Source organism: Camelus bactrianus, chromosome 9 (assembly GCF_048773025.1).
Source record: "Camelus bactrianus isolate YW-2024 breed Bactrian camel chromosome 9, ASM4877302v1, whole genome shotgun sequence".
Lineage (NCBI taxonomy): Eukaryota > Metazoa > Chordata > Mammalia > Artiodactyla > Camelidae > Camelus > Camelus bactrianus.
In genome coordinates this window covers 49,625,687-49,648,092 of record NC_133547.1, presented here as the reverse complement: position 1 = coordinate 49,648,092, position 22,406 = coordinate 49,625,687, and the positions used below count along the sequence as shown (strand labels likewise).

General features: G+C 55.4%; 2 protein-coding genes across 4 annotated transcripts in view; one reads left to right on the top strand and one right to left on the bottom strand.

The window, feature by feature from the left end:
• Positions 1 to 10,230, top strand: part of NECAB2 (N-terminal EF-hand calcium binding protein 2) — a 31,079-nt gene extending 20,849 nt beyond the window's left edge. For all 3 annotated transcript variants that reach the window (XM_074370353.1, XM_074370352.1, XM_045505506.2), the window contains 8 exons: positions 41 to 177; positions 2,306 to 2,424; positions 2,627 to 2,706; positions 5,176 to 5,229; positions 5,749 to 5,861; positions 8,373 to 8,450; positions 8,989 to 9,080; positions 9,716 to 10,230. In XM_074370353.1, coding sequence (XP_074226454.1) covers positions 41 to 177; positions 2,306 to 2,424; positions 2,627 to 2,706; positions 5,176 to 5,229; positions 5,749 to 5,861; positions 8,373 to 8,450; positions 8,989 to 9,080; positions 9,716 to 9,744 — 702 coding nt within the window. In that variant the 3' untranslated portion in view covers positions 9,745 to 10,230. The remainder of the gene's footprint in view (positions 1 to 40; positions 178 to 2,305; positions 2,425 to 2,626; positions 2,707 to 5,175; positions 5,230 to 5,748; positions 5,862 to 8,372; positions 8,451 to 8,988; positions 9,081 to 9,715) is intronic.
• SLC38A8 (solute carrier family 38 member 8) overlaps positions 10,066 to 22,406 on the bottom strand; it is a 34,970-nt gene continuing 22,629 nt past the window's right edge. Inside the window, exons 7-12 of the mRNA XM_074370354.1 lie at positions 22,206 to 22,320; positions 20,753 to 20,900; positions 20,172 to 20,380; positions 18,871 to 18,922; positions 13,988 to 16,844; positions 10,066 to 10,198 (exon numbers count right to left, since the gene is read on the bottom strand). Coding sequence (XP_074226455.1) covers positions 16,751 to 16,844; positions 18,871 to 18,922; positions 20,172 to 20,380; positions 20,753 to 20,900; positions 22,206 to 22,320 — 618 coding nt within the window. The 3' untranslated portion in view covers positions 10,066 to 10,198; positions 13,988 to 16,750. The remainder of the gene's footprint in view (positions 10,199 to 13,987; positions 16,845 to 18,870; positions 18,923 to 20,171; positions 20,381 to 20,752; positions 20,901 to 22,205; positions 22,321 to 22,406) is intronic.

The following is a 22,406-nucleotide window of genomic DNA, read 5'->3' as shown; positions in this document are numbered from 1 at the left end:
AACCTCTTTCCCCTCTGCTCCGCTTCTTTTCCCTCCCCAGGTGTATGAAGGCGGGAGCAATGTGGACCAGTTTGTGACACGCTTCCTCCTGAAGGAGACGGCCAGTCAGATCCAGGCACTGCTGAGCTCGGTGGAGAGCGCCGTGGAGGCCATCGAGGAGCAGACCAGCCAGATCCGGTGCGTCCATGCAATCTTGCTGGTCACTTGGGCCATGCACACCTTGGGGTGATGTGTGTGCTCTTGGAAGCTGGGCAACCTTGGGGAAGCTGCTGCCCCTCTCTGTGCCTCCACTTCCCCAGCTGCTAAATGGGGACGATTATATGCCTGCCTCCTCACATTGTTATGACTAGTTCTTAGACTCTCATCAGTTTTGCCAACTCCCCAACCCCAATTTTGCTCACATTATTGTTTACCTAAAACTCATTTGCAGGTCCTTGAAGCCATGGAAAAGCCCCGGGGTCCCCCCTCTTGGGTGGGGACACTGTTGAGGCAGGGAGTCTGGGCTCCGGAGACAGACTGTGGGGACCACCAGCCCTCACATTTGCTTTCCCAAGTTGAGACCAACCCTCTTGTGCCTGTTCTTCCCAGCACAGCTGATTGCCCAGAGAGAAGGGGAAATAAGGAAATGGAAATAGACAGGAGCCAGAGCCCGGTGTCTGAGCCCTGACTTTCTGCCAGCCTTGGGTTTCCCGGGCAGAGCCCTGGCTGGGCAGGATGCTGGTTGCCTGGGGTAGGCGTTTGTGTATGTGCTTTTTGATCGGTGCAGGGCTGGTCCCACACAGACACAATTGCCAAGGCTGCTCTATGATGCTGTTCCCAAAATGCATTTGCTCTGAACACGTGCAGCCCAGTCACCTGGGAAATACACAATGCAGATTCCTGGTCGCCGGCCATGCCCGCTGGATCTGGGCCCCTGGGAGCTGAGCCCAGGACTCTGCATCTGCAATCAGTCTTGTGATTCTGAGGGTCCCTGAGGTTAACAGCCACAGCTCTGGAAGCTGTCGCTTAGATATTCTTCATTTTTTGGTCACTATCTTGATTAAAAACTTGACATTTCTATCCTGCTGCAGAGCAGATAGGACTGGTACCCGATTTCCATGGCTGATTTCCTGCACTTTGCCAATTCTGTCCTGTGTCAGCGGTTACCCCTGCCCGCCCCCTCTTTGGGACCTTACTTTGGGACATGGGTGGCAGGGGTGGGGGCACATCTAGACAGGGAGATGCATCTGCTTCCTGTGCACTCCCACGTCCAACCGCCCAAACCTCACCTCTCCCAGCTCCCTCCTGCAGTCCCCTGGCATCGTGTTTCCCAGCCCTGGGGATGGCGTGATCCAGGCTGGAGTCACTGGTTCAGACCCTACTGCCCTTGGGGAACTCCCGCTGCCCTAAATAACAGTCTGAAGGCCACATTTAATTTGCTGCTGGTTTGATGAGCCACCAGGATTGACATGTCAGAGACCCTGCCATCCTTTCTCCTCCCACGGGGGCCTGCTGCACAGGGAGCGGCTGCTGGGCTTGCTGGTTCCCAGGAGAGGACTCCCAGAACACAGCAAGGCAGCACTTCCCAAGGCAGAGAGGGGCTGGGACCACTGTGCCCGCGGGAGTGTGATGTGGATACATGTGTCTGTGTGTATGTGGATGTCTGGTGTATTTTCCAGCATTTTTGCACGTAGGGGTTCAGGCATTCACCAAGCATTGCTGAGTCCCTAGCGTGTGCCAGGCACAGTGTCTGATGGGCTGTGTGTGTGTCTCAGGACATGGGGGGCTGTGCACATCAGTGTAGGGGGCGGGCCGTGTAGGGGCAGGAGATGTGGCCAGGCTGAGTTCAGGATCATGGGTGTCTGTCCTGTTAGATGCTCGCTCTCCATTGTGTCTTAGAGCTTCCTTTTTTGGAGAGGGGGCTTGTCTGACTGCTGCAAACCCAGCCCCGTCCCACCCCCTAGAGCAGCGGAACACTGAATCAGCTCCTGGGGAGGCAGGCCAGGTAGGGGAGGGGCTGCTATGAGCCACAGGGAGCTTGGGGGCCTGGAACTGAACCTCCCGGGAGCAGGGTCTGGGCTCCTAGAATGGGTATGAGTTCTGATCCCGACCATGTCCCGCTAGCAGCGTGGCCTCAGCCTCTGGGCCCTGCATCCTCCTCTGTGGACCAAGTACATGATGTCTGCTTCACAGGGATGGGGCTCCGCGGAGTGAGTTCTGTGCACAGTTCAGCCCATTGCCGGTGCTTGATTGTTGTCTAAGCTGCTGCAGCGGCCAGGGCCTCACGGCCTCCCTCATAGTATGTGTTTCCCTACTCTCCCTGCAGACACAACCACAGCAAACCCAGCCACAGCATGGTGGAGACCTGGTCTGGGAGCCCCACAGCCCCCTATGCCCCCAACCACAAGTTCATGGCTGCAGAGCAAGGGAAGAGCTTTCCACCTGGTGAGAGAGCATGATGGCCCAGGGTGTGGGGCACTGGCTGGGGGTCCTGGAAGGAATTCTCAGAGTGGTCCAGGTGGGGCCTGGGCCTCCCACAGGATCTAGGACTGGGGGCAGGGCTTACCCTGGGGAGAGGGGCGGGGTGCTGGCCCTCCTGCTCAGGCCTGGCCCTGCCCCCATCAGCAGCTTTGTCTCTCTCACCCAGCCTCCTCGGACCCCAAGGAGGAGGGCCTGGAGGCCCAGGTCAGCCGACTGGCAGAGCTGATAGGACGGCTGGAGAACAAGGTGAGTGCTGAGCCCCCATCTCCATCCCTCTATCTGTCCCCCACCCTCTCAGCTCCCAGGGACAGAAATTGGAGAGCCTGGGAAGGGACATCCCCCAGGTGGAGCATGGACTCAAGGCAGACCCTGGGAACATGTCCGAGGTACAGACCCAAGGAGAGGAGCCTAGGGGAGTAAGTCAGCAGGGTCACAGGCACCAAGGGGACAGCGCTCCAAGGAGGCTTGAAGGTGGGGTGGTCTGGGCAGGCAGCAGCATGGTGGGGGGTGAGGGCTGGTGACGTCCCAGGAGAAGTTAGAAGGACTGGCAGCGTGAAGTCTTTTAAACACAGTGTGGCGTGTCCACGAGTGATAGGAAGTGGGACAGCTTTTGCAGAATCATGTTTTCAGAGAACATTTCTGGACTCAGAGAATGGCTGTGTGTTTCTCAGGGCTTCCAGAACCATGTACCGTAGGCTGGGGGTTGAAACCCAGGCCTTCATCCTCGCACAGATCAAGCCTAGAAATCTGAAATCAGGATGCTGGACGGCTGGTTTCTTCTGAGGACTCTTTTGTTGGCATGTAGATGGCTGTCTTCTCCTTGTCTGTGTCCTGATCTCTTCTTACAAGTACCCCAGTCATATTGGGTTAGGGCCCAGTCATGTGACTTTATTCTAAATTAATCACCTCTTCAAAGGTCCTATTTCCAAATGTAGTCATATTTTGAGGTACTGGGGCTTCAACGTATGAATTTTGGGGGAATGCAATTGAGGCCATAATAATATTTTTTGGAAGAAAGGAAACAGTTTCACTTAAGGTTTACCAGTGACAGAGTGACAGTGTTTGAATCCTGGCTGTACCACTTCACAGCTGTGTGACCTTGGGCCAGTGACTCACCCTCTCTGTACCTCAGAGTCCTCTAACCATAGAGAAAATAATCAGAATGGTACCTCTCACAGGGTTGTTGTGAGGATTGAATAACATAATGTCTTAATGGCTTAGCACAAAGCCTGCTGCATAGTTAGCACTTAATATTAGCAGTGTTGTTTAGCCATTATTATTAGACATTCTGATACCAAAACCTATACACATGCCCACACCATACCCATACACCTCCATACACCAAGATAACAGGTATCTCCGGGCTGTAGGCTTGCAGTGGTAATTTTACATTTCTCCTACTTTTCTGAATTTTATACCTTTTGCAAAAGTGCAAAAGAACATGCTTTGATGGGTTTGTGAGTTAGTTCTGAGGAATTCGTGAGGGCAGCGGGCGGGGTCCCCAGGAGAAGGCTAGGGCCGAGACTTGGGAGTCCAGAGGGAGGAGGCCGTGATCCCACCTGCAGGGCTGAGGCCGAGATGGGATCGCTCTCCCTACCCCTCCTCCAACCCCGACGTTAAAGCCAGCTGCTGGGTAGAAGCAGTGGGAAAGGCTAGGCGGGGGACCCTGAGACCCGGTTGTCATAACAACTCTGCGGGCGCCCCCAGAGGGAGGCTCTTTGAAGCTTATTTTTAGTGCCCCAGTCGCCTTAACAACCGTCTGGTTGGAAACCGAGGAGCACCTGGGCGTCCTGGAGGCGGGGCGGGGCCCTCCTCGCCGGCCTCTGATTGGCCCGGGCTGAGAGCAGGACCCAATCCGAGGCTGACTCTGGTCTCCGCCCTGACGGACCAACCTGAGTGCTCCTGGCTCGTCTGGGCCGGGGAGGAGCGCTGGGACCGCGAGGCAGGGAGAGGGGGGTGTATAGGTAGGTGCCACCATGCCTGCTCCACCCTTCCCTCATCTTTAGCTCATCCTCACCCTCTTTCGGCCCTGCTGGCTGGGAGAAACCTAGGGAACCAGTTGCAGCCCGTGTTCTCCAGGAGCCCACCTATATGGTGGTAAAAGGATGGAAACAAATTTGCCTTGGCAGGACCACCTCAGCCACCTACAAAGCGCATTCACACTGTGTCCCCGATAAGTCAGTACCCTCTTCAGGACCGACTGTGGAATTTACCCGGCCCAGTGCAGAAACGATCAGGCCAGGCCCATTGTTCAAACATTAAGAATTAAGATGGGTCCTGCACGTCTGCCACTCTTGTTTTCCTTAACACCAGGTGACTGCCTCACACATGTGCTTGTGTAGAGAAGAAAGACACGGGTGTGTGATTTCACCAGGGACAATACTGTCCTGCTTGGCGTCTATGGCTCCAGTGCCCCTAGACGCCAGGGCCGGAAGAGATCTGTGTCCCTCCCTCTGGTTGGCCTTCCAGCCTGGCTACCCAGGTTCCCTATGAGCCAGCCCTGTGCCTGGATGGTGGGCTGAGCCCTGCCCAGGGAGGCCTGGCCCCTGGGAGCTCCCACCAGCCAGGGACTCTGGAGTCCCTGGAACCTTGGAGGGGAGGGGCTGGAGCTCTTTGTTGGCCCTGGGAGATCCTGTGTCATTGTGGTGATCCTGGAAGCCTCCGTTGCAGAGGTGGCCTCTGTCTCCATCATCTCTTCATGCTTTGTTGTTGCAGACACTTTGGTTTGACCTTCAGCAGCATCTCTCTGATGAAGAAGGCATCAACATGGTGAGGCCCCCCTCCCCTGTGGCCCCATCCCTGCCTGAGCAGGGACTCAGAATGCAGGTGGCTTGATGTCCCTGCTCCCTCCTACCCTGCCACCTCCACAAGGGGAGATGCAGCCCCTGCACTTGGCCACCCTCCCCTCCCAGGAGTGTTTGTAGCTCAGTTTGGCCAGGAGCAAAGCTATCAGCAGGACAGTGACAGAAACAGTCCTGCTGGTCACTCATTTTATTGTGTCTCGGATCTGATGCCTTGCAGGCAGCTCTGTCTTTCCAAAGCCCTTTGTCTGTTTTTTAGCATTTGGCTTCATAAGTTTAGTCCATTTTTAGCCAATTTTCACATGTAAAAATGCAAGCGTGTGTCTGTGTATGGTGGGCGTCGGGGGGTTGGTTTTATCTTGACCAGATTGTCCTGTCCTGGGGAGACTGAGTCCCAGGCTGTGCCCTTGGGGCTGGGTGGCATCCTGGGGCAGAAGGCTGGCAGGGAGTCTGAAGACAACAGCTCACCCACCCTGTGACATCACAGCATCTGCAGCTGGTCCGCCAGGAGATGGCCGTGTGCCCTGAGCACCTGGGCGAGTTCCTGGGCTCTCTGCGACAGTACTTGCGGCGCACCGCCGGAGCCAGGAACTGCTTTCAGTGAGTGAGCCAAGGGGCGGGCCGGTGGCAGGGAGCTCTGCTTGGGGGAGGAGGGACAGGGCAGGACCAGCCTCATCCCTGAAAATAAGTCAGACCTCAGGGAAGCATGTAGCGGGGCGATTCCAAGATTGGGTTCCAGTCCTAGCTTGGGCTTCCCCTTGCTGTGCAAATGTGGCCCATGATGTCATCTCCCTGACTTCAGCTTACTCATCTGCAAAGTGGGACTGCTGATCAGACCCGCTGCCTGTGGTACTCAGAGGTGTCAGTGGAATGACTGCTGTGGTGGGTGTAGGCCAGTGCCTGACTATAGTCAGCGTCCCCCAGTTCTAGTCCACGGTGTCTGCCCTCCTGGGGCCTCACCCTCTGGTCCCTGCTCCCAAGGCCTGCACTGCTCTGTGGCTTCTGAGCCCTCACCCTTGCTGGAGGTGGTCCCTGAGGGCTGTTGGCACCAGCCACCAGACCCTCTCCCTTCCTATCCCTGGCCCCTCTGTCCAGGCCCAGTGAGCAGCAGCACTAGGCTCTGTCCCTGGTCCCTGCCTGGACTCCTTTCGTCTCCAGTTTGCTTTTTCCTACCTCGGGAGCATGTGGGCGAGGCCCTGGGGGCACAGTGTCAGTCAGGTGGCTGCTCTTGTGGAACATTTATCCTGGGTGGTGGGAGAGGGGAGGGAAATGAAAGATGATTCCCATTGGCAATGGGTGCTTTGGAAGCCAGGGGACAGGGTCCTAGGGGCGAGGGGGCTGTGCGGAGGGGCTGCATGTGCACTGAGCAGCCCCACCTGCAGAATCTGAGGCAGGGGCCTGGCTGGAGGCGAGACTGGAGTGGCAGCAGGGGTGGCAGCAAGGGTGCCGTGTTTGAAAAAATAATCAGCAGCTGGGCAGGCAGGCCCAGTCACGTCCGCTCCGCCAGCCCTGCCCATTCCAGGTACCAGGGACCAGGTGGGAGATGCTTCAGCAGGAGGGAGACTCGGTCCTGTCTCCCTTGTGTGAAGAAGGGCTGGGGACTAGAGTGCAGCCAGGCAGCAGGGGAACGTCACCTGGGGAGGGTACTCGGCCTTGGCACAGCATGGCAGAGCTGGGATCGATTCTGCAATAGAGCTGAGCGGACTTCAATGGCTGGGGTGAGGGGGCTGCAGAAAAGAGGTGACGAGGCAGAATCTGAGATTCTTGGCTTCAGAAACTTGATAGAGGAGAGGGCTGCGTGCACAGCTGGAGACGTCCGGGAAGGTCAGGTAGGTGGAGGAGTCGCATTACATTCCAGGTGCCAGTCGAGATGCCACATACAAGTGGGGAGATCCTGGGAGTGGTGGCCATGCAGGTCACCTAAAACCACGGGAGCTACATGCTTACTGTGGGAGAAAAATGCAGGAAGAGGGGGGCTGGGGGAGAGGGGAGGGAGCGGCACGCAGTTGGGTTTTCACCGGAGCATTGAAGAACCGTGTGTCCTCTGAACCCCAAGCCTGCCTGCCTGCACCCCCTACCCAGCCCGAGGCCTTTCCCTCCCCCCACGAAAAGCCAATCAGTGCGTCAGCCAAACAGTCACCATAATTGCTGTCACTGTGCTGCCGCCACCACACTTAGGTGAACCAAATTGCTTGATGACCTTTGTGAACAGAGGGACAGACCCATAGGCAGTGGGTCCGCCTCTGGGAAGGGCCGCGGCTCCTCCAATGACTGGGTATCACGCAGCCCTGTTCCCTGTCTGCGGATAATTTTAGGCTGGAACCTAATGAACTGATGATACCATTTGTGGCCTTGGCTCCCTGCTTCTATCCTGTGCGGCAAAACCCGGAATTGCCCATAATTATACAGCAGACGCCGCCTCTGACAGATTCTCCTCTTGGAGGGCTGCCTGGGGTTGTGTTCCACGGGGCGTGTGAGGAAGAGGAGGAAGCGCCGGCCAGGTCGGCTGTTAGAGATGTCACCTGGGAAGCCGGCCCTCCCGCTCCCCATGGCGACCACCTTCTCAGAGGCGCCCCCTGCCCTCGTCCCCAGCCCCAGTCTAGGGGTCCTGTTTAAAATGAGGGAGTGGCCTGCCCCTCACCCAGGTAAGGCAGCAGTGACCCAGGGCTCCTGCTTTCGAGGATTAAAAGAGACCATGATTATGCAGGAGAACGTGGCAGGTGGGAGAAGCTTTGACTTTTAAAGTTAGGTTTTTTCAGGTTTTAGTGAAGAGAAGCCTTTTAAAAAATGAGATTTTATTACAGTTCATTCAACAAACAGGTACTGGCCACTCGGCAGGGCCTTCCTTGCTCCAGGTGGTAGAGAGATACTTAAACGGTGACACTGGACAGCTGGTCGTGGAGGCTTCAGGTCGTTCTGATCAGAAAGGCCCTGCATTACCGAGAGCAGCCTCGGGCTGCCTGTCCTGGCCGCCGCAGCTCCTGCCAGCCTCACTTATCCAGGGCCTGCAGGTGTCCCATAGCCTGGCTCTGGGGTGCTCTGTGTGCGCTCCAGGGAGGAGCAGGTGGGGGCGCCCAGTCTGTCCGCTGACTCCGGCCTCTCTCTCTGCAGCATTGCAGCCGTGAGGCTGGCGGACGGCTTCACCTTCGTGGTGTATGAGTTCTGGGAGACAGAGGAGGAGTGGAAGAGGTAGGCGTGGGCCGGCCGCAGCGCCGGCCGCAGCAGGGGGCTCGGTGGGGGGATGTGTGGAGGGGGACTACCCCGCCCCCTTTTTCAGGCCTTTTCCTTGTCGGGGAGGGTCACAGAGTCCAGGTTCCAGCAGCTTCCACCACCCAGGATGCTGGCCTCTGTCAGCCCCATGTGCCCTCGGTCCAGCTGGAGGCAGCATTTCTCAGTGACTCCCTCTTCACACTCAGCTGGGCTCTGAATCCAGGTTTCTGACCAGCCCTGGGAGCTGAGGCCAAGGTTGTTCCTGTTTGTCGCCCGAGGATAAAAATCCAGACTGTTCTCTCATTGAAGGGTTGCTCACTGGGAGGCCAGAAACAGGCTGTTCTCCCCCATGGCCCCAGCAGTCACCCCGGGCCTTCTTGTCTTCCCACGAGGGCTCTGAGCCCTGGGCTTGGCTGACGAGGGTATCAGCCCCCAGCCCAGGCTGAGTCAGGGTGAGAATCGGACCTGGAGCCGGACCCCCGGGCCTAGAGTTCCCTGGCATCCCCCTGGGTTGCAGGCACCTGCAGAGCCCTGAGTGCAAGGCGTTCCGGCACGTCAAAGTGGACACACTGAGCCAGCCCGAGGCCCTCACCCGGATCTCAGTGCCAGGTAGGTGGGGAGGAGGGCTGGGAACAGGGAGGCCATGGACTCAGGAGAAGTGGTTGAGCTGAGGTCCAAACCTTCCAGACTTCATTCTCTTGCCTTTGCTGCCAGGAATTATAAAGTCCACAAGTGAGGTCTCACTGCCGAGGCCAGGCGTGCAGGGAGTGTCCCAGATGCAGGGAGACCACAGGCCTCAGACAAGGCTGGGGCCCTGGGGAGGTGGGCCCCGAGCCCAGCAGGTACTGGGCCTGTGCCAGAGGCCCAGAAATTCCCCCTAAATTCCCCCTAGTCCAGGGAAGTCCCCACCATGGGACCACCCCCTGCCCCATTCATAGCCAGACTGAGGTTACCTCCAGGTAACCTGTGACTCACTGCCAGGGCGACCAGCAGGTGCCTTTGCACCTGTTGAGGGGCCCAGTGCCTTGCTTTGTGCACTGAGCTCCCCCCAGCACCCCTTTCCTTCTTGCAGGCCACCCTGGCACAGAGTTGTCCCCCAATGAATGAGGGATGGGCTTGCAGGAGTCGCTCTCCTGTCCTGAGCAGATGGGGGAGCGGTGTCCCCAGGGTGCAGGGCAGGGGAGGGGCTGCTGTTCCCCACGGCCTTTTCCCCCTGACAAGTCTCTCTCCAACCCTTTCACTAGCTGCTTGGTGCACCCTGGGCCGCGACTGACCACCTCCCTGAGGCCCCGCAGGTGAGCCTGCCGCCGCCTTCCCTCTTCTGAAGGACGTCCACTCTTTTCTAGAAACTTGTATACAAGCTGTCTTTTCCACATACTTCCAAATGAGAATGTCTTTTCCCGCTGTCTGAAGCAAAGGAGAAGCCCTGCCCCTGTGGGCAGAGTGGCCTCGGAGCTGCTGGGGCCCTGCTGAAACCAAAGGGCAGTGGTGACAGCGACCGGAGGCTTCCTGGAGGCAGCCCCTGCCCCTCCCCCCTCAAATGGCCACGCATGCTTGGCCCCCCACACCCAACCCTGGCCTCAGCAGGACTCACCCTTCTCTCTCCCCTCCTGGTTGCCGTTCCTCTGCCTGTAGGAGCCGAGACCCCGTAGTGAACCTGGGCCTGGGCCGCGCCCGCAGGTGGCAGTAGACCCCCGTAGCCTGTGCCCTGCCCGGCAAAGAGCCACCTGGGCAGGAACCAATAAAATCCCGCTGGGAATGGCTGCGTGTTGGTCTCCTATTTCCTAGTTGATGACAGCTGGCACAGTGAAGCTCAGGATGCTTGGGGCTCCATATTATCCAGGAAATCTGAACCAAGTTATCCCAGGCTACGAGGTATGTATTTCAACAAATGCAAAGGTCGGGGGTCCCCAAAACCCCCTGCCTCAATTCTGTAAGTCACTAGAAGGACTCAGAGCTCAGCAAAGCCATGATACTCATGGTTACAGATCGTGGAGCAAAAGGCTAGATTGAAATCAGCAAAGGGAAAGAGGCATGGTGGGGAGGGTCCGAGAGAGACCAGGCACAGAGCTTACAGTTGTCCCCTCCCAGTGATGTATCCAGACAGCACCTGCTTCTCCCAGCACTGATGCCTGATGTCACACATTGGTTTGGTAACTGCCAACCAGAGAAGCCCCACCAGAGCCTTGGTGATAAAAGTTTCTGTTAGGGGCGGGGCCTGTAGACAAGGTTGACCTTAGCCTCCAGCCCCTCTGGGAGTCAAACTGATACCTTGTGACCTCAGGTAAACAAAGACCCTCACATCAGGCAGGCTGTTCCAAGGTCCTAGAGGTCATCTCCTAGGAGCCTAGGGCAAAGGCCAGACCTCTCTGGACACAGTTCACCCTTCACTGCATACTTGTAAAGCTGCTAGTCCAACAAGACAGGAGATCAAGACCCTAGAAAGATAGTTTCAAATCTGACTCTGGAATCTCTGTAACAAACATCCTCTCTCTTTCTCTGTCCTGGGCAGCATACACAGAAGTCTGGAGGGACCTGGAAGGAGAGAGCTATGTGTCCCTTTACTAAGGCAGGATGGAGGGGAGGGAGGGGGCTGAGAAAGGAGGCAGCGCCCTCGCAGGGGCAGGACCTAGGCTGGTCTGTCTATCTGCTGCTTTGAGTTGGGAGCTGCCAGCTGTGAACTGTGGTGGTCATTAAAGCTGTCACACTTAGGCAAGGCTCTGCCCCCGCTGTCCGGCCTCCTGCTGTCTGGAGCCCCTGCTCCCCATGGCAGGTCCCATCTCCTTGCAGGGTTTGATGCCGGCTGCTCACCCAAAACCAGGGGGTTTACTGGAAGAGGCAAAAGAAAGGGACTTTTTTAAACCAACCTTTCTTCCACCTCTGATCATTGTGATTAAGCAAAAGGATGAATGTGTTGCAACCCCATTTTTTTTTTTCATTTTTCAGTTTTTAGGTTGAATTGTTGTTACAATTTGCACAGCCACCAATATGTTGCATGCAAATGCATATACACAATACACTGCACATATTTTTAAAATTACATATATGTACTAGTCATTGTTTCTAAGAACATTGACCTTTAGCTTTTTAAACTTACTTACACAGTTACCAATGGACTAAAGCTAACCACAAAATAAGCATTAATTCAAAGAGATACATACACCCTGCTATTAACAGCAACATTATTTATCATTGCCAGGATACGGAAGCATCCTAAGTGCACATCAATAGATAACTGGATAAAGACGATGCAGCATATATACGTAATGGAATACAACTCACTCATAAGAAAGAAGGCTATTTTGCTGTTTGCAGCCCTTCATTCCCCCTACCTTTTTTTCCACTTCAAAACCCAGAACTTTATAATTGGCATAAACATTTCCATTGCATCAGCAACAAAATACCTAAATATAAACTTAACTGAGGAGGTTACCTATATTCCAAAACTGAAATGACACAAAGAAATAGAAAGATTTCTTGTGCTCTTGGATTGGAAGAATTAACACTATCAAAATGGCCACACTACCCAAAGCAATCCACAGATCCAAAGCAACCCCCATCAAAATACTCGTGACACTCCTCACAGAACTAGAACAAGCAATTCCAAAATTTATAAGGAACCACAAAAGACCCTGCATAGCCAAAGCAATCTTTTATAGGTCTTTTTCCCCCTTTCTTTTTGTTCTCTTTTTGCATTTATCTAAAAATTAATTTTTTTTGAGGAACCTGGAACCCAGCATACTCCTTGAGTTGGGGAGAGAAAGCTGAGGTTGGGGATAAACGAAGTAGCTAGAGGGTATAGCTCAGGAGTAGAGTGCAGGGCTAGCATGCAGGAGGCCCTGGGTTTGATCCCAGACCCAGGAGGCAAGGGACTTCTCACTTATTCCTTCTTTCTATTTAATACATACTTTGTTTACTTACGTCTACTAGTCTCATTTGGAGGTACTGGGGATTGAACCCAGGACCTTGTAAATGCTAAGCATCCCCTCCACCACTTGAGCTATACCCTCCCTTCAGCTGTTTTAAGAATATTCTCAGGGGGCGGAGGCTCAGGTGCACTGGAGGAGCCCCGTTATACGGGCAGGGTGCACTTGGGCCACTCATCACGCCTGCCTGCCCGAGCTCTCCCTGTGTGGGTGGATCTTTGCTGACTGCAGCCCACAAGTCTCAGAGCCCCAGAGCCGCCTCAGAGCCGCCTCAGCGTCTGAGTGGGAGGAAGAGGCTCGGAAGAGAACAAGTTTCATCCATAAAAAGTATGAGAGCTTCCACTTAATTTACACTTTAGTGCCAAGCATGGCTTCAGGCACTTGGCAGGCGCCATCTCCCTGGATGTTTCCTGTCATCTGCAAGATGGGGAGACGGAGACACAGAAAGGGCACGCAACTCAGCAGAGGTCACGCAGCAAGCAAGTGGCACTGCTTGTATCTAAAACCAGAGCAGCTGTCTGCCCCCAGTCCTGCGCTCTAACCACCTCAGCATACAGCACAGACGGGGGAAGAACTGCTCTGGGTTAAAGCACAAAGACCCCAGTCACGTTCCTCCAACAGTGAAAGAATTACCATGTGAGCCAGCAGTTCCACTCCTGGGTATGGACTCTGCCCCAAAGAACTGATGGATTTAAGCAAACACTCATGCACAAATGCTCACAGCAGCTTATTCACAATAGCTAGAAGGTAGAAACACCACAAATGCCCCAAAACAGATGAACAGATGAACAAAACGTGGCTGATCCACAAGCGGAGTATGATGCAGACGTAAAAAGGAAAGAAGTAATGAACTACACCACACCCTGCTTATTGAAAGCCGCCAGCCACAGGGCCACGTGGGTATGATTCCCTTCAGATGAAATGTCTAGAAGAGTTAGGTCTACAGGAATAGAAAGCAGATTCATGGTTGCCTGGGCTGGGGGGAGGAAGAGGAGGGAGTGACTGCTCATGGAGAGGTTTTGGGACTAGACAGAGGTGGCAGTTACATGACATTGTGAAGGTACTACATGCCACTGTGCTCTACACTTCAAAGTAGTTACTTTTAGGTTACATGAGTCATGGCAATTTTTAAAAAATCACAAGCAACTCACCTGCCCAAACAGAGGTTCACCACTAGTATTCCTTGCCCTGTCCTGTTCAAAACCCACCCCTTCTGTGGCCACCATCCTGTGGGGGACGTGGGCAGCTCCTTACGTGCTTGGGGCTGGCAGCTCCCTGGGCTGCTCTCCCTGCACCATCACTTGGGCTGACCTAGGTCCGAGGAGAGACACTGAGGCTAAGAACAGTGCTCACAGAGGTCTTCCTGTGTTAGCAACCTTAAGACAGGGCTGGCCGAGGTCACAACTGGTAAGTGGCAGCCAGAGTCAGCTCAGATGGTCCAGATCCAGAGCCTACGCTCAAGGCCTTACGACACTACCTGGATCTCGAGGACACCACTTCAAGCCTGCCTTTGTCCGGGTGCTGTCTAAAACCACAGGGACAGGGAGGCACTCAGTGCCGGAGCAGGACAGTCCTGGAGACGGCTCATACCTGCCTTCCTGAGGCCATCAGAGGGCGGCATCCCAGCCTGCAATCCTTTGATTGCATGATGTCCTTGTGGTATGATGGTGGATTGGAGGCTCAGTCCTAGGGGAACCACATCTGTACCTGTCACGGGAGACGAAAACGATTGTCCCTAGGGGTGATATCTGTCACTCCTCAGAAAGCCCCACCTTCATCTATTCTCAGCATTTAGTGCCAGGCCACCACCTCCCTGATCTGCTTTCCTGCTTTGGGGTGAGACCCAGCATCCTCCTATTTCCCTTGAGTGCCAGGAAGCTCAGTGTTCACCTACTAATCTCAACCTAGGTTTTCTGGAAATAAAACTACTCAGAGTCTGGGTCCCCTACCAGCTGCTGCAGATACATTATCAGTTTTAATTCTCACACAGGAAGCCCAGATCACGTCATCCACAATAAATCTGCTCTATTTTCTGGTGGGGAAATTGATTCTTAGAAGAGGTTCATCAACTTCCTAAATCTTGAGAAAGGAAATACCAGAGAGCATTCAAAACCAACAGTCTGACTCCAGAGCCACTTCATACACTGTCTCCTTTTATGGTGTAACCCTCACGTGCCATACTTTGTTCCTACCTAGGACCCTGCCTCAAGGGTCCTGTCACAGCCCCAGCCTTCCTGGCCAGTGGCATGGTGCCAAGCATGCCAGGTATAAATAATAAGTGATCATCCAAACTCGCTGCCAGCTCACAGATGATCAACACTCCTTTAACGCAAATCTCCTGGCACACGTGCTGGTTCTAAGCATCCAGGATGATGCTGCGGCCACTGCAGGGGGGGTAAGGCTGGTCCAAGAGCCCTTGGAGAAGCGTCCCATGTCCTCCTCACTGGGTCAGAGCTTCCTCCAACCCAGTTAGGGTAAAGGGGGACAGAGATTCTGTCCCTGTCCTTGGAGTTGATGAGTTCCAACCCCACTGGCTCCTTGGAGCAGAGTGGGAAGAAAATGGACAATGGTAAACTCACAGTCAGTCCCGACCCCAACTCTGCATCTCACAGGACAAGCAGCCTTGACTTTTCCAAGCCTCAGTGGCCTCACCTGTAAAACGGGCGAGTTTGACAATACGATGCTAAGTCAAAGGAACCAGACACCAAAGGCCACATGTGGTATGAGTCTGGTCATACAGAACATCCAGAACAGGCCAATTCCTGGAGACGGAAGCAAGTTTGTGGTTATTGGGAACTGCAGAGAGGGATGGGGAGCGATGGCTAACAGGTCCTGGTAGTTCTTTTGGGAGGGGGGGTGTAATAAAAATACACAGGAATTAGATACTGGTGATAGCCGCACCACTCTGCACATCCACTGACACCCACCGAGTTGTACATTTTAAAAGGGTGGATTTTGTGATATGTGAATTACAACTCAAAAAAACTTTAATATAGGTGGACAGGCTAGAGAAAAACAAACCACAAAACAGTTGTAATACCACCAACCTCACAGTCACACACACGTGACACAGCATAACAAGTAGAGCCCAGCCGCTTCCCACCTCGAGGGAGGTGTTCTCAGACATCGGTCCCTCCTGGCTCTGACATCCGCAGGCTTCTAGCAGATGTCCCAGGGCAGAGGAGAAGCGGCCTGAATCCAGCAACATCCATGCAGAGGGTCCCGGGTCCTGGGCGGGGACAGTGCGGGCAAGCAGGGCGACGCAGGAGCTGTGAGCCCCGTCCTCCTGGCCACCCCGCTCATGCAGCCCCTGCACAGCTGCAGGTATGGCTCCTCACCCTGGAACTGCGGTGGGGTTGGGCAGGAACCACCAAGCAAACAGCACCCTTGGCCTCCAGGCTCTTTAGGTCCAGCCCATGGAAGGGGAGGGAATTGGCTCTGGAGTCCCCTGTATTGGAGCCGGGACCGAAGACAGGTTGTGTGGACAGCTCTTGGCAGACATCTCTTGGGCATCTCCCAGTCGGCAGGATTTTGACATTCCCCATGCTGTGGCCTGAGGACCCGCATGAGTACACGGCCGCCCCCAATGGATGCTGCCCGAAATCTCAACAACCAATGCCACCGGTGATCTCCTCTGAGCCACATCCACCAAGCAATGCCCTCGACTCGAGTCTTTGATCCCAACACCCCAAAGCAGGGTTCCTGGGGCTCAGCCCCTACCTTCCAGTTACAGGCTAATCTGCATTCCCCAGAAAGATAGGCTGAAGTCCTAACCCCTGGAACTCGTGAATGTGACCTTATTTGGAAATAGGACCTTCGCGGAGCCCAGTGAAGGAACTAAGCACAGAGGAGGTGATTCTGAATCAGGGTGGGCTCGAATCCGATGACTACTGTCCTGGTAAGAGGGAAACTTGGACAAACATACAGGGAAAACAGCCACCTGAAGGCAGAGGCAGAGATCGGAGGGAGGGAGGAAGGCCTCTACAAGCCAAGGAGAACCAAGGATGGCCAGCAACCACCGGAAGCTGGTAGAGGCAGGAGGGACCCTCCCCTAGAGCCTGCAGAGGGAGCGTGGCCCTGCCCACACACTGAGCTCGGCCTTCTGGCCTCCAGACTAAGAGAGAATACATTCCCAATGCTTGAAGCCCCCAATTTGTGGTTATCTGCAGGGCAGTCCCTGAGACACTCCCCCCACACTGTACCAGAAACCCTCTGAACCAGTGGAAGCTGAAATGAGCAGCCCGGGGAGGCAGAAAGTATCAGCTTCTCCAGCATCTTTATGATGAAATTACATCGGTCTCACGGCTGGACGCAGGCAGCCGGATCAGGGCAGCCGGGGAGACCCCCTCCAGCTCAAAGCAGCTCCAAGACGGCCGCCACCGTGCTCTGGCCGAAGATGAAGGTGCCGAGCAGCACAGAGACCACTCCCCAGGCCTCCAAGCAGCACCTGCCAAGTCAACAAACCCATGTCAACATGCGTTTTTCCTACCCAGGTGAGCCAAACACATGTAGAAAACTTGTGATGTGAAGCCCACAGAGTCACCAATTTGTTAGAATTTCAGGCTACGCTCCCTTACCTGTAGGATGGGTTTCTGAGACAACGGGAAATAAAGTAACCACACAGTTTAAAAAAAAAAACCTTTCATCCCACCCGCTACTTCATATCCTCATTCCTCCCCAGTATTTTATCAGACAAAGAAATGAGGGCAGGGAGACACCAGTATCAAACCCCCTCCCTCTCCGATCCTTTTCTTTGGGGGTGGGGGTTGAAGCACCCCAAAAGTGAGGAAGGAGAAGAAAGCCCTAAGTCACACAGATGGGAACAGTGGCCGGGGGGCCAGTTTGGAGGCTGCAGAGGTGGCTGGAACCGGCAGCCTCAAGGCCACGCCCTCGAGCTTCATAACGTCACCAGGAGAGACGGTGCGACAATAAGAGCCACGATAACATGATTCCCACGAAATGCAGGGATATTTCTGGCCCCGTTAACAAGGCCACAAGGATCCGCTGTCATGAAGGGGCCACCTCAGGGTGGCAGCTGGGGTTGTCAGCATCCACCCATGGCAGTGGGGGTGGGGAGCAAATGTGTTGGGGGGCTGCAGGCTCCTCGGAGCAGCTTTGATGGATCACCAGGCCCTAAAGCAGTGCTAGGATTAAAAATAACTTGAAAGCCCATCAGTAAAACCTGCTGTGAATTTGGATGGAGGCACCACACAAAAGCAGCAAGACTTGAAAGGGGGCCACAGGGAAAGAACGATGTAGGGGGCCCCAGGTCATTGGGGCCAGCACTAAGCCCAAGTCAGCTTGAAAGCTAGCCAGAAAACCTCTTCTCAACCCAGACGGGGACCCAGCCAAGCCAGCCACTTTGGGAAGCCCATGCATGGGCTCGATGCGGCCAGAGGAAGTGGGGAACAGAGGCACACAGCTGCAGGTGGGACCCGGGTCCACAGCTGCTGTGAAGTAAGAGGTTCTCTATTGGACAGAATGGTGGTCCCCCAAATTCACATGCACCTGGGACCCGTGAACATGACCTTCGTTAGAAACAGTGTCTTTGCAGAGGTAATGAAGTTAAGAGATCTGGAGATGAGATCATCCCGGATTGAGGGTGGGCCCTGAGTCCAATGACAGGTGTCCTTGCAAGAGCAGCAGACAGATTTGAGACCTGGACACAAGGGAGAGGCTGTGTGAAGACAGAGGCAGAGATGGGAGGGATGTGGCCACAAGCCAAGGACCGCCTGGAGCCGCCAGAAGCAGGAAATAGCACGGAATGGAATCCCCTCTAGAGCCTGCACAGGGAGCTGGGCCCTGCTGACACCAGGCTTTTGGACTTCTGGTCTCTAGAACTGTGAGAAAATAGAACTGTTGATCTAAGTCATCCAGCAGCCCTAGAAAATAAATACAGTGTCTCGCCTCAGTTTTCACATCTGTGAAATGGGAATAAGAGCTGCACAGGCTCCTAGGTCCCTGGGCACTGGCTGAGGTCTGGCCTGTCCCCCAGCAAGGGGGGAGGGTAAGAGTGGAGCCTTGTGTCCATCCGGCCGGAGTTGAGCCCCAACTCTGCCTTCACTCCCCATCTGCCTGTGGGTAAGTTTCTGTCTCTGTGTCTGTAGGATGGAGATACTCTGGCATCACAGGAAGAGGAGGAAGTCAAGGGGTCTAGCACAGGGCCCGGCACTGAGCTGTCATCCTGAGTGTAGAATGGGGAATGATGCAAGTCTGGGGTCTCCAGTGGCCAAATCCACACAAAACACCAACCACAGACCGGGACCCTTGGAATGGAAGGGAGGGCCGTGCACAGACTGAGCAGGACACCATGTGCTGGCCAGCATCCAAGTCCTGGCTCAGCCACCCCCTCGCCGTCTGGACCAGTCCCCTCACCTGAAAGACAGAAGCCCCACAAGCCCTGAAGCCTTCACACCCCCTCACACGCTTGCCCTCATACACTCGCACCGCCGCCCCCATGGGGAGACACTTACTTAACTCGTGGTTCCATGGGCTCCACGCTGACGGCACAGATGAGGCACAGACCTGCAAGGGAGATGCAGGGTCACCCCGGCTCTTTGTGCTCCAACCCAAGGCAACCCCGAGCTGGCAAGGGCTCAGCCAATACCCAGCTGTCCCCGGGGACCCAAGAGGCCAGCAGGGCCTTTGCCCACAGTGGCCTCACAGGCTCACCCTGTCCCTGGCAAGAGGCCACAGAGCAGTTGCTAAGGGCCCAGCTGTGGGTTCCAGCTCAGCATCCTCCTAATGCCCTGGCCTTTCCAGTGGCAATGACGGCACACTCGCCATGCCAGGGTCTCTGATGAGATGGTGCGAGTCGAGGGCCAGATGTAGGGCCTGACACCTGGAGTGCATTTGAAAACCGACAGCTGCCTTTGTTCTTGTTTCCTTTCTGTCTTTTTTTCTTTTTCTTCTTTAATAGCGCTGCTGGGAACTGAAACCAGACAGCTGCGGCTCTCCTGGCTCCCAAATCTGTCCTGGCCCATCCTTTCCCTCAGGGGAAACAGCTGGTGCTAAAAGACTCCACCCAGAACACGGCACCCAGCCCAGCTTACTGTGTCTCAGGCATATGCAGGGCGGCGTCTAGCAGACATAGACCAGGCTTGTGCTCTGGCCCCACCACACACATATGAAACTGCTTCCCAGCACCAGGGGCTGAACGGATCTGGGTTTCTGCCCCTCTAGGGCCCCTCCTTCTCTGGGAGCACCCCACTAGCCTTGGCTTTCCTGGGTCTCCCTGGCTGGGATAAAATAACCCTCGGGCCTATTCAACTGGAATTTCACATCTTCACTAAGGTTGGGAAGGTTTCCTAAGAACCTGTCCATCAGGGAAATGGTGTTTGCCTACCAGGTGGGGGTCCAAGGTGGGAGGAACACGTTCATGGAGGGCCTTTGAACTATGTGAATGTCACAGAATTGAAACCATTTAAGTAAAACAAAATCTTGCAGTGAGCAGAGCAGGAAGAGGGGGAACAAAGCCGTGAGGCTGATTCAGCCCTGCTACCCACTAGCTATTCCGCCCAGGAGTCCGCCCAGGACGCCTTGGGACCTCATTCTTCTCCGTAAGATGGGTTGACAATGGTACTCCCAATCAGGTACGTCCCAAGGGCTGTTGAGAGGTTTAATGAGGGAAGGTGTGTAAAGCCCCAGCCCTGTGCCTGGCTCAGTAAACAGGGCTGGGAGCAACCAACCTACACCCTGACCTCCATGTGGGACTCCCCACAGAGGGGTACTGGGAGGACCAGCAGGCAGGCGGCCCGGGAAGCAGGTGCCTTACCTGGGAAGATGAAGATAAAGAAGGAACTGATGCCCCCGATGATGCCGATGATCTCGCTGAGGTCAGGCAGGAACAGGGCCATGGCGAGTGTCACGGTGACCCACAGGACGGTCAATGGCAACCGGACCCACGTTCCCGAGGGGTCGGCCAGGGCCTGGGGCCCACATACGCAGCAGCAGCTCCTCCTCCAGAAATCCTGCATTACCGACCTGGAGGCCATGTACACGGGCACCCACGGGCTCTGGAGGCTGCAGCCCTAACCCCCGCCTACCACCCAGCACCCAAGAGTTCCCCTATTGTCCCGCACACCCAACAGGGCTCTCGTTCCACGCCAGCTGCTCATTCCCCAGGGATCCGCCCTCACGTGGGCAGCCAACAGAGTGGGGGAGCCAAGTTCCAGTCCTGACACTCACTGCCTGGCTGATGCTGGGCAAACCACCTGAATCCTGACTCCCTTTCCTCCTCTAGGAACGGAGGTGACAGCAGTCACACGGGACATATGGGCTAGTGCAGAGCCAGCCACATGATAACTCTCGACACATGCGGTGCCCTCCACCGACACGTGTGTGAGCAGGCCTCACCTCCCCAGGAAGAGCACGATGGGGTAGACGGTCACGATGGAGATGGCAAAGAGGACCCGGGCGACGATGATGACCCCGTCATTGCCAGGGTAGGACATCAGGATGTCAGCAGAAACTTCTGTCCCGAAGGTCAGGAAGCCGTAAACACCTGCGAGGAGCAAAGGGGGAGGCCCGAGAGTGGATGAGAAAAACGCCGCTCCCCCTCAACTCCAACCCTGACAGTTCCCGGCTCTGCCTCCTCTCAAGTTTCCCCTTGAGAGCTGACAGAAGGGTCTAGAATCTCCCAAGGCTTTCCTGTCCTCAACCTACATGATCCTCTGTTCCTCTGACTCAAACTCTTGCCGGGCAGAATTGTCACTTGTCCTTCTTCCAAACAGTGGACGCTGCTGGGGTGAGCCACACACTTGTGTGTGTGGATGGACCAGAAGCACTTTGAACAACCCGACAATGCCCTGTCCACCCACCTCTTCGCAGCGCCCAGGGTGAGCTGCAGGCTGTGCTGTGCGTGCGTATTTTCCTGATGGGAAAACCAAGACCCAGGGTGTCAGCAACTGTTGGGAATAACACAGCCAGTGATGGCAGGACTGGACCAGCACTACCTGCTATCAGGTCCCTTGCCCACAACCCAGTGCTGCTTCCTGGCATCTGGTCACCTGCGCATTCCTGAGACACCTGTCTCTGGCCCAGGGCAGTGGCTGGCTCTGGCTTTTCTCTGGTCCCATGATCCTGCTGGCCCTGGACCATCTGGAGGAGACCCTCAATCACCGGGTCCAACCTAGGAGCTACACAACAGCAGGGACCTCCCCTGCCAGAGGTCACCCCGCAAGTTTCTTGGGTAACCAGTGTCCAAGCACCCTGACATATCTGTGGCAGACCCAGGGTTTCCTGAATCAGAGGCTCCAATAGGCAGATGAAAGGAAGAGCCACTGAGCTGGAAGAAAACAGCCAAAAGTAGCCTGAGCCTGGAACCCAGGCTGTGCTATGGACATGCTGTGTGACCTTGGGTGTGGCACAGGCCCTCTCTGAGCAACACCTCCATCACCTGCCTACTGGTCAGTTTGTGAAGGCACAAATCCACTGCATCCATCAGAGTGTTTTGTAAACTGCTACCCAGACATGACGCTAGGATGGCCCTCCTCCTCACTGCCATCTCATTGGACAGGAAGCAGGCAAGCAGTGCGGGGAAGTAAGCACAGGGGCTTTGGGCCAGGGTTTGCACCTCAGCTTTGTTACATCTAGTTGGGAGACCCTGGATGAGCCATGGAAGCCGTGTGAGCCTCAGCATCCTCACCCAGGAACAGTGGACTTTCCCGGCGAGGGGGGTGTTAGGGATTAAATAAGCAAAGGCGCTCAATAGGCTCAGGACACGGTGAGCTCTCTGGAAACTCTCATCATCATTCCATTTTCTCCAGCAGCTCCCCACCCAGCGCTGGGCACCCAGGTGGGGCCTTACCCGTCAGTGAGTAGACGAGGCAGCAGCCCAGCAAGGACAGCGTGGAGACCAGGGCCCAGTGCGCCAGGCCGCGGTTCCGCATGCTGCAGTAGATGGAGACGGCGGCTTCGTGACACTGCAAGACAGAGGCAGGCTCAGTGGACCCGAGCCCACTGGGCATGACAGTCCCCTGCAGCTACCTCAAAAGTCCCAGTGTCGGCT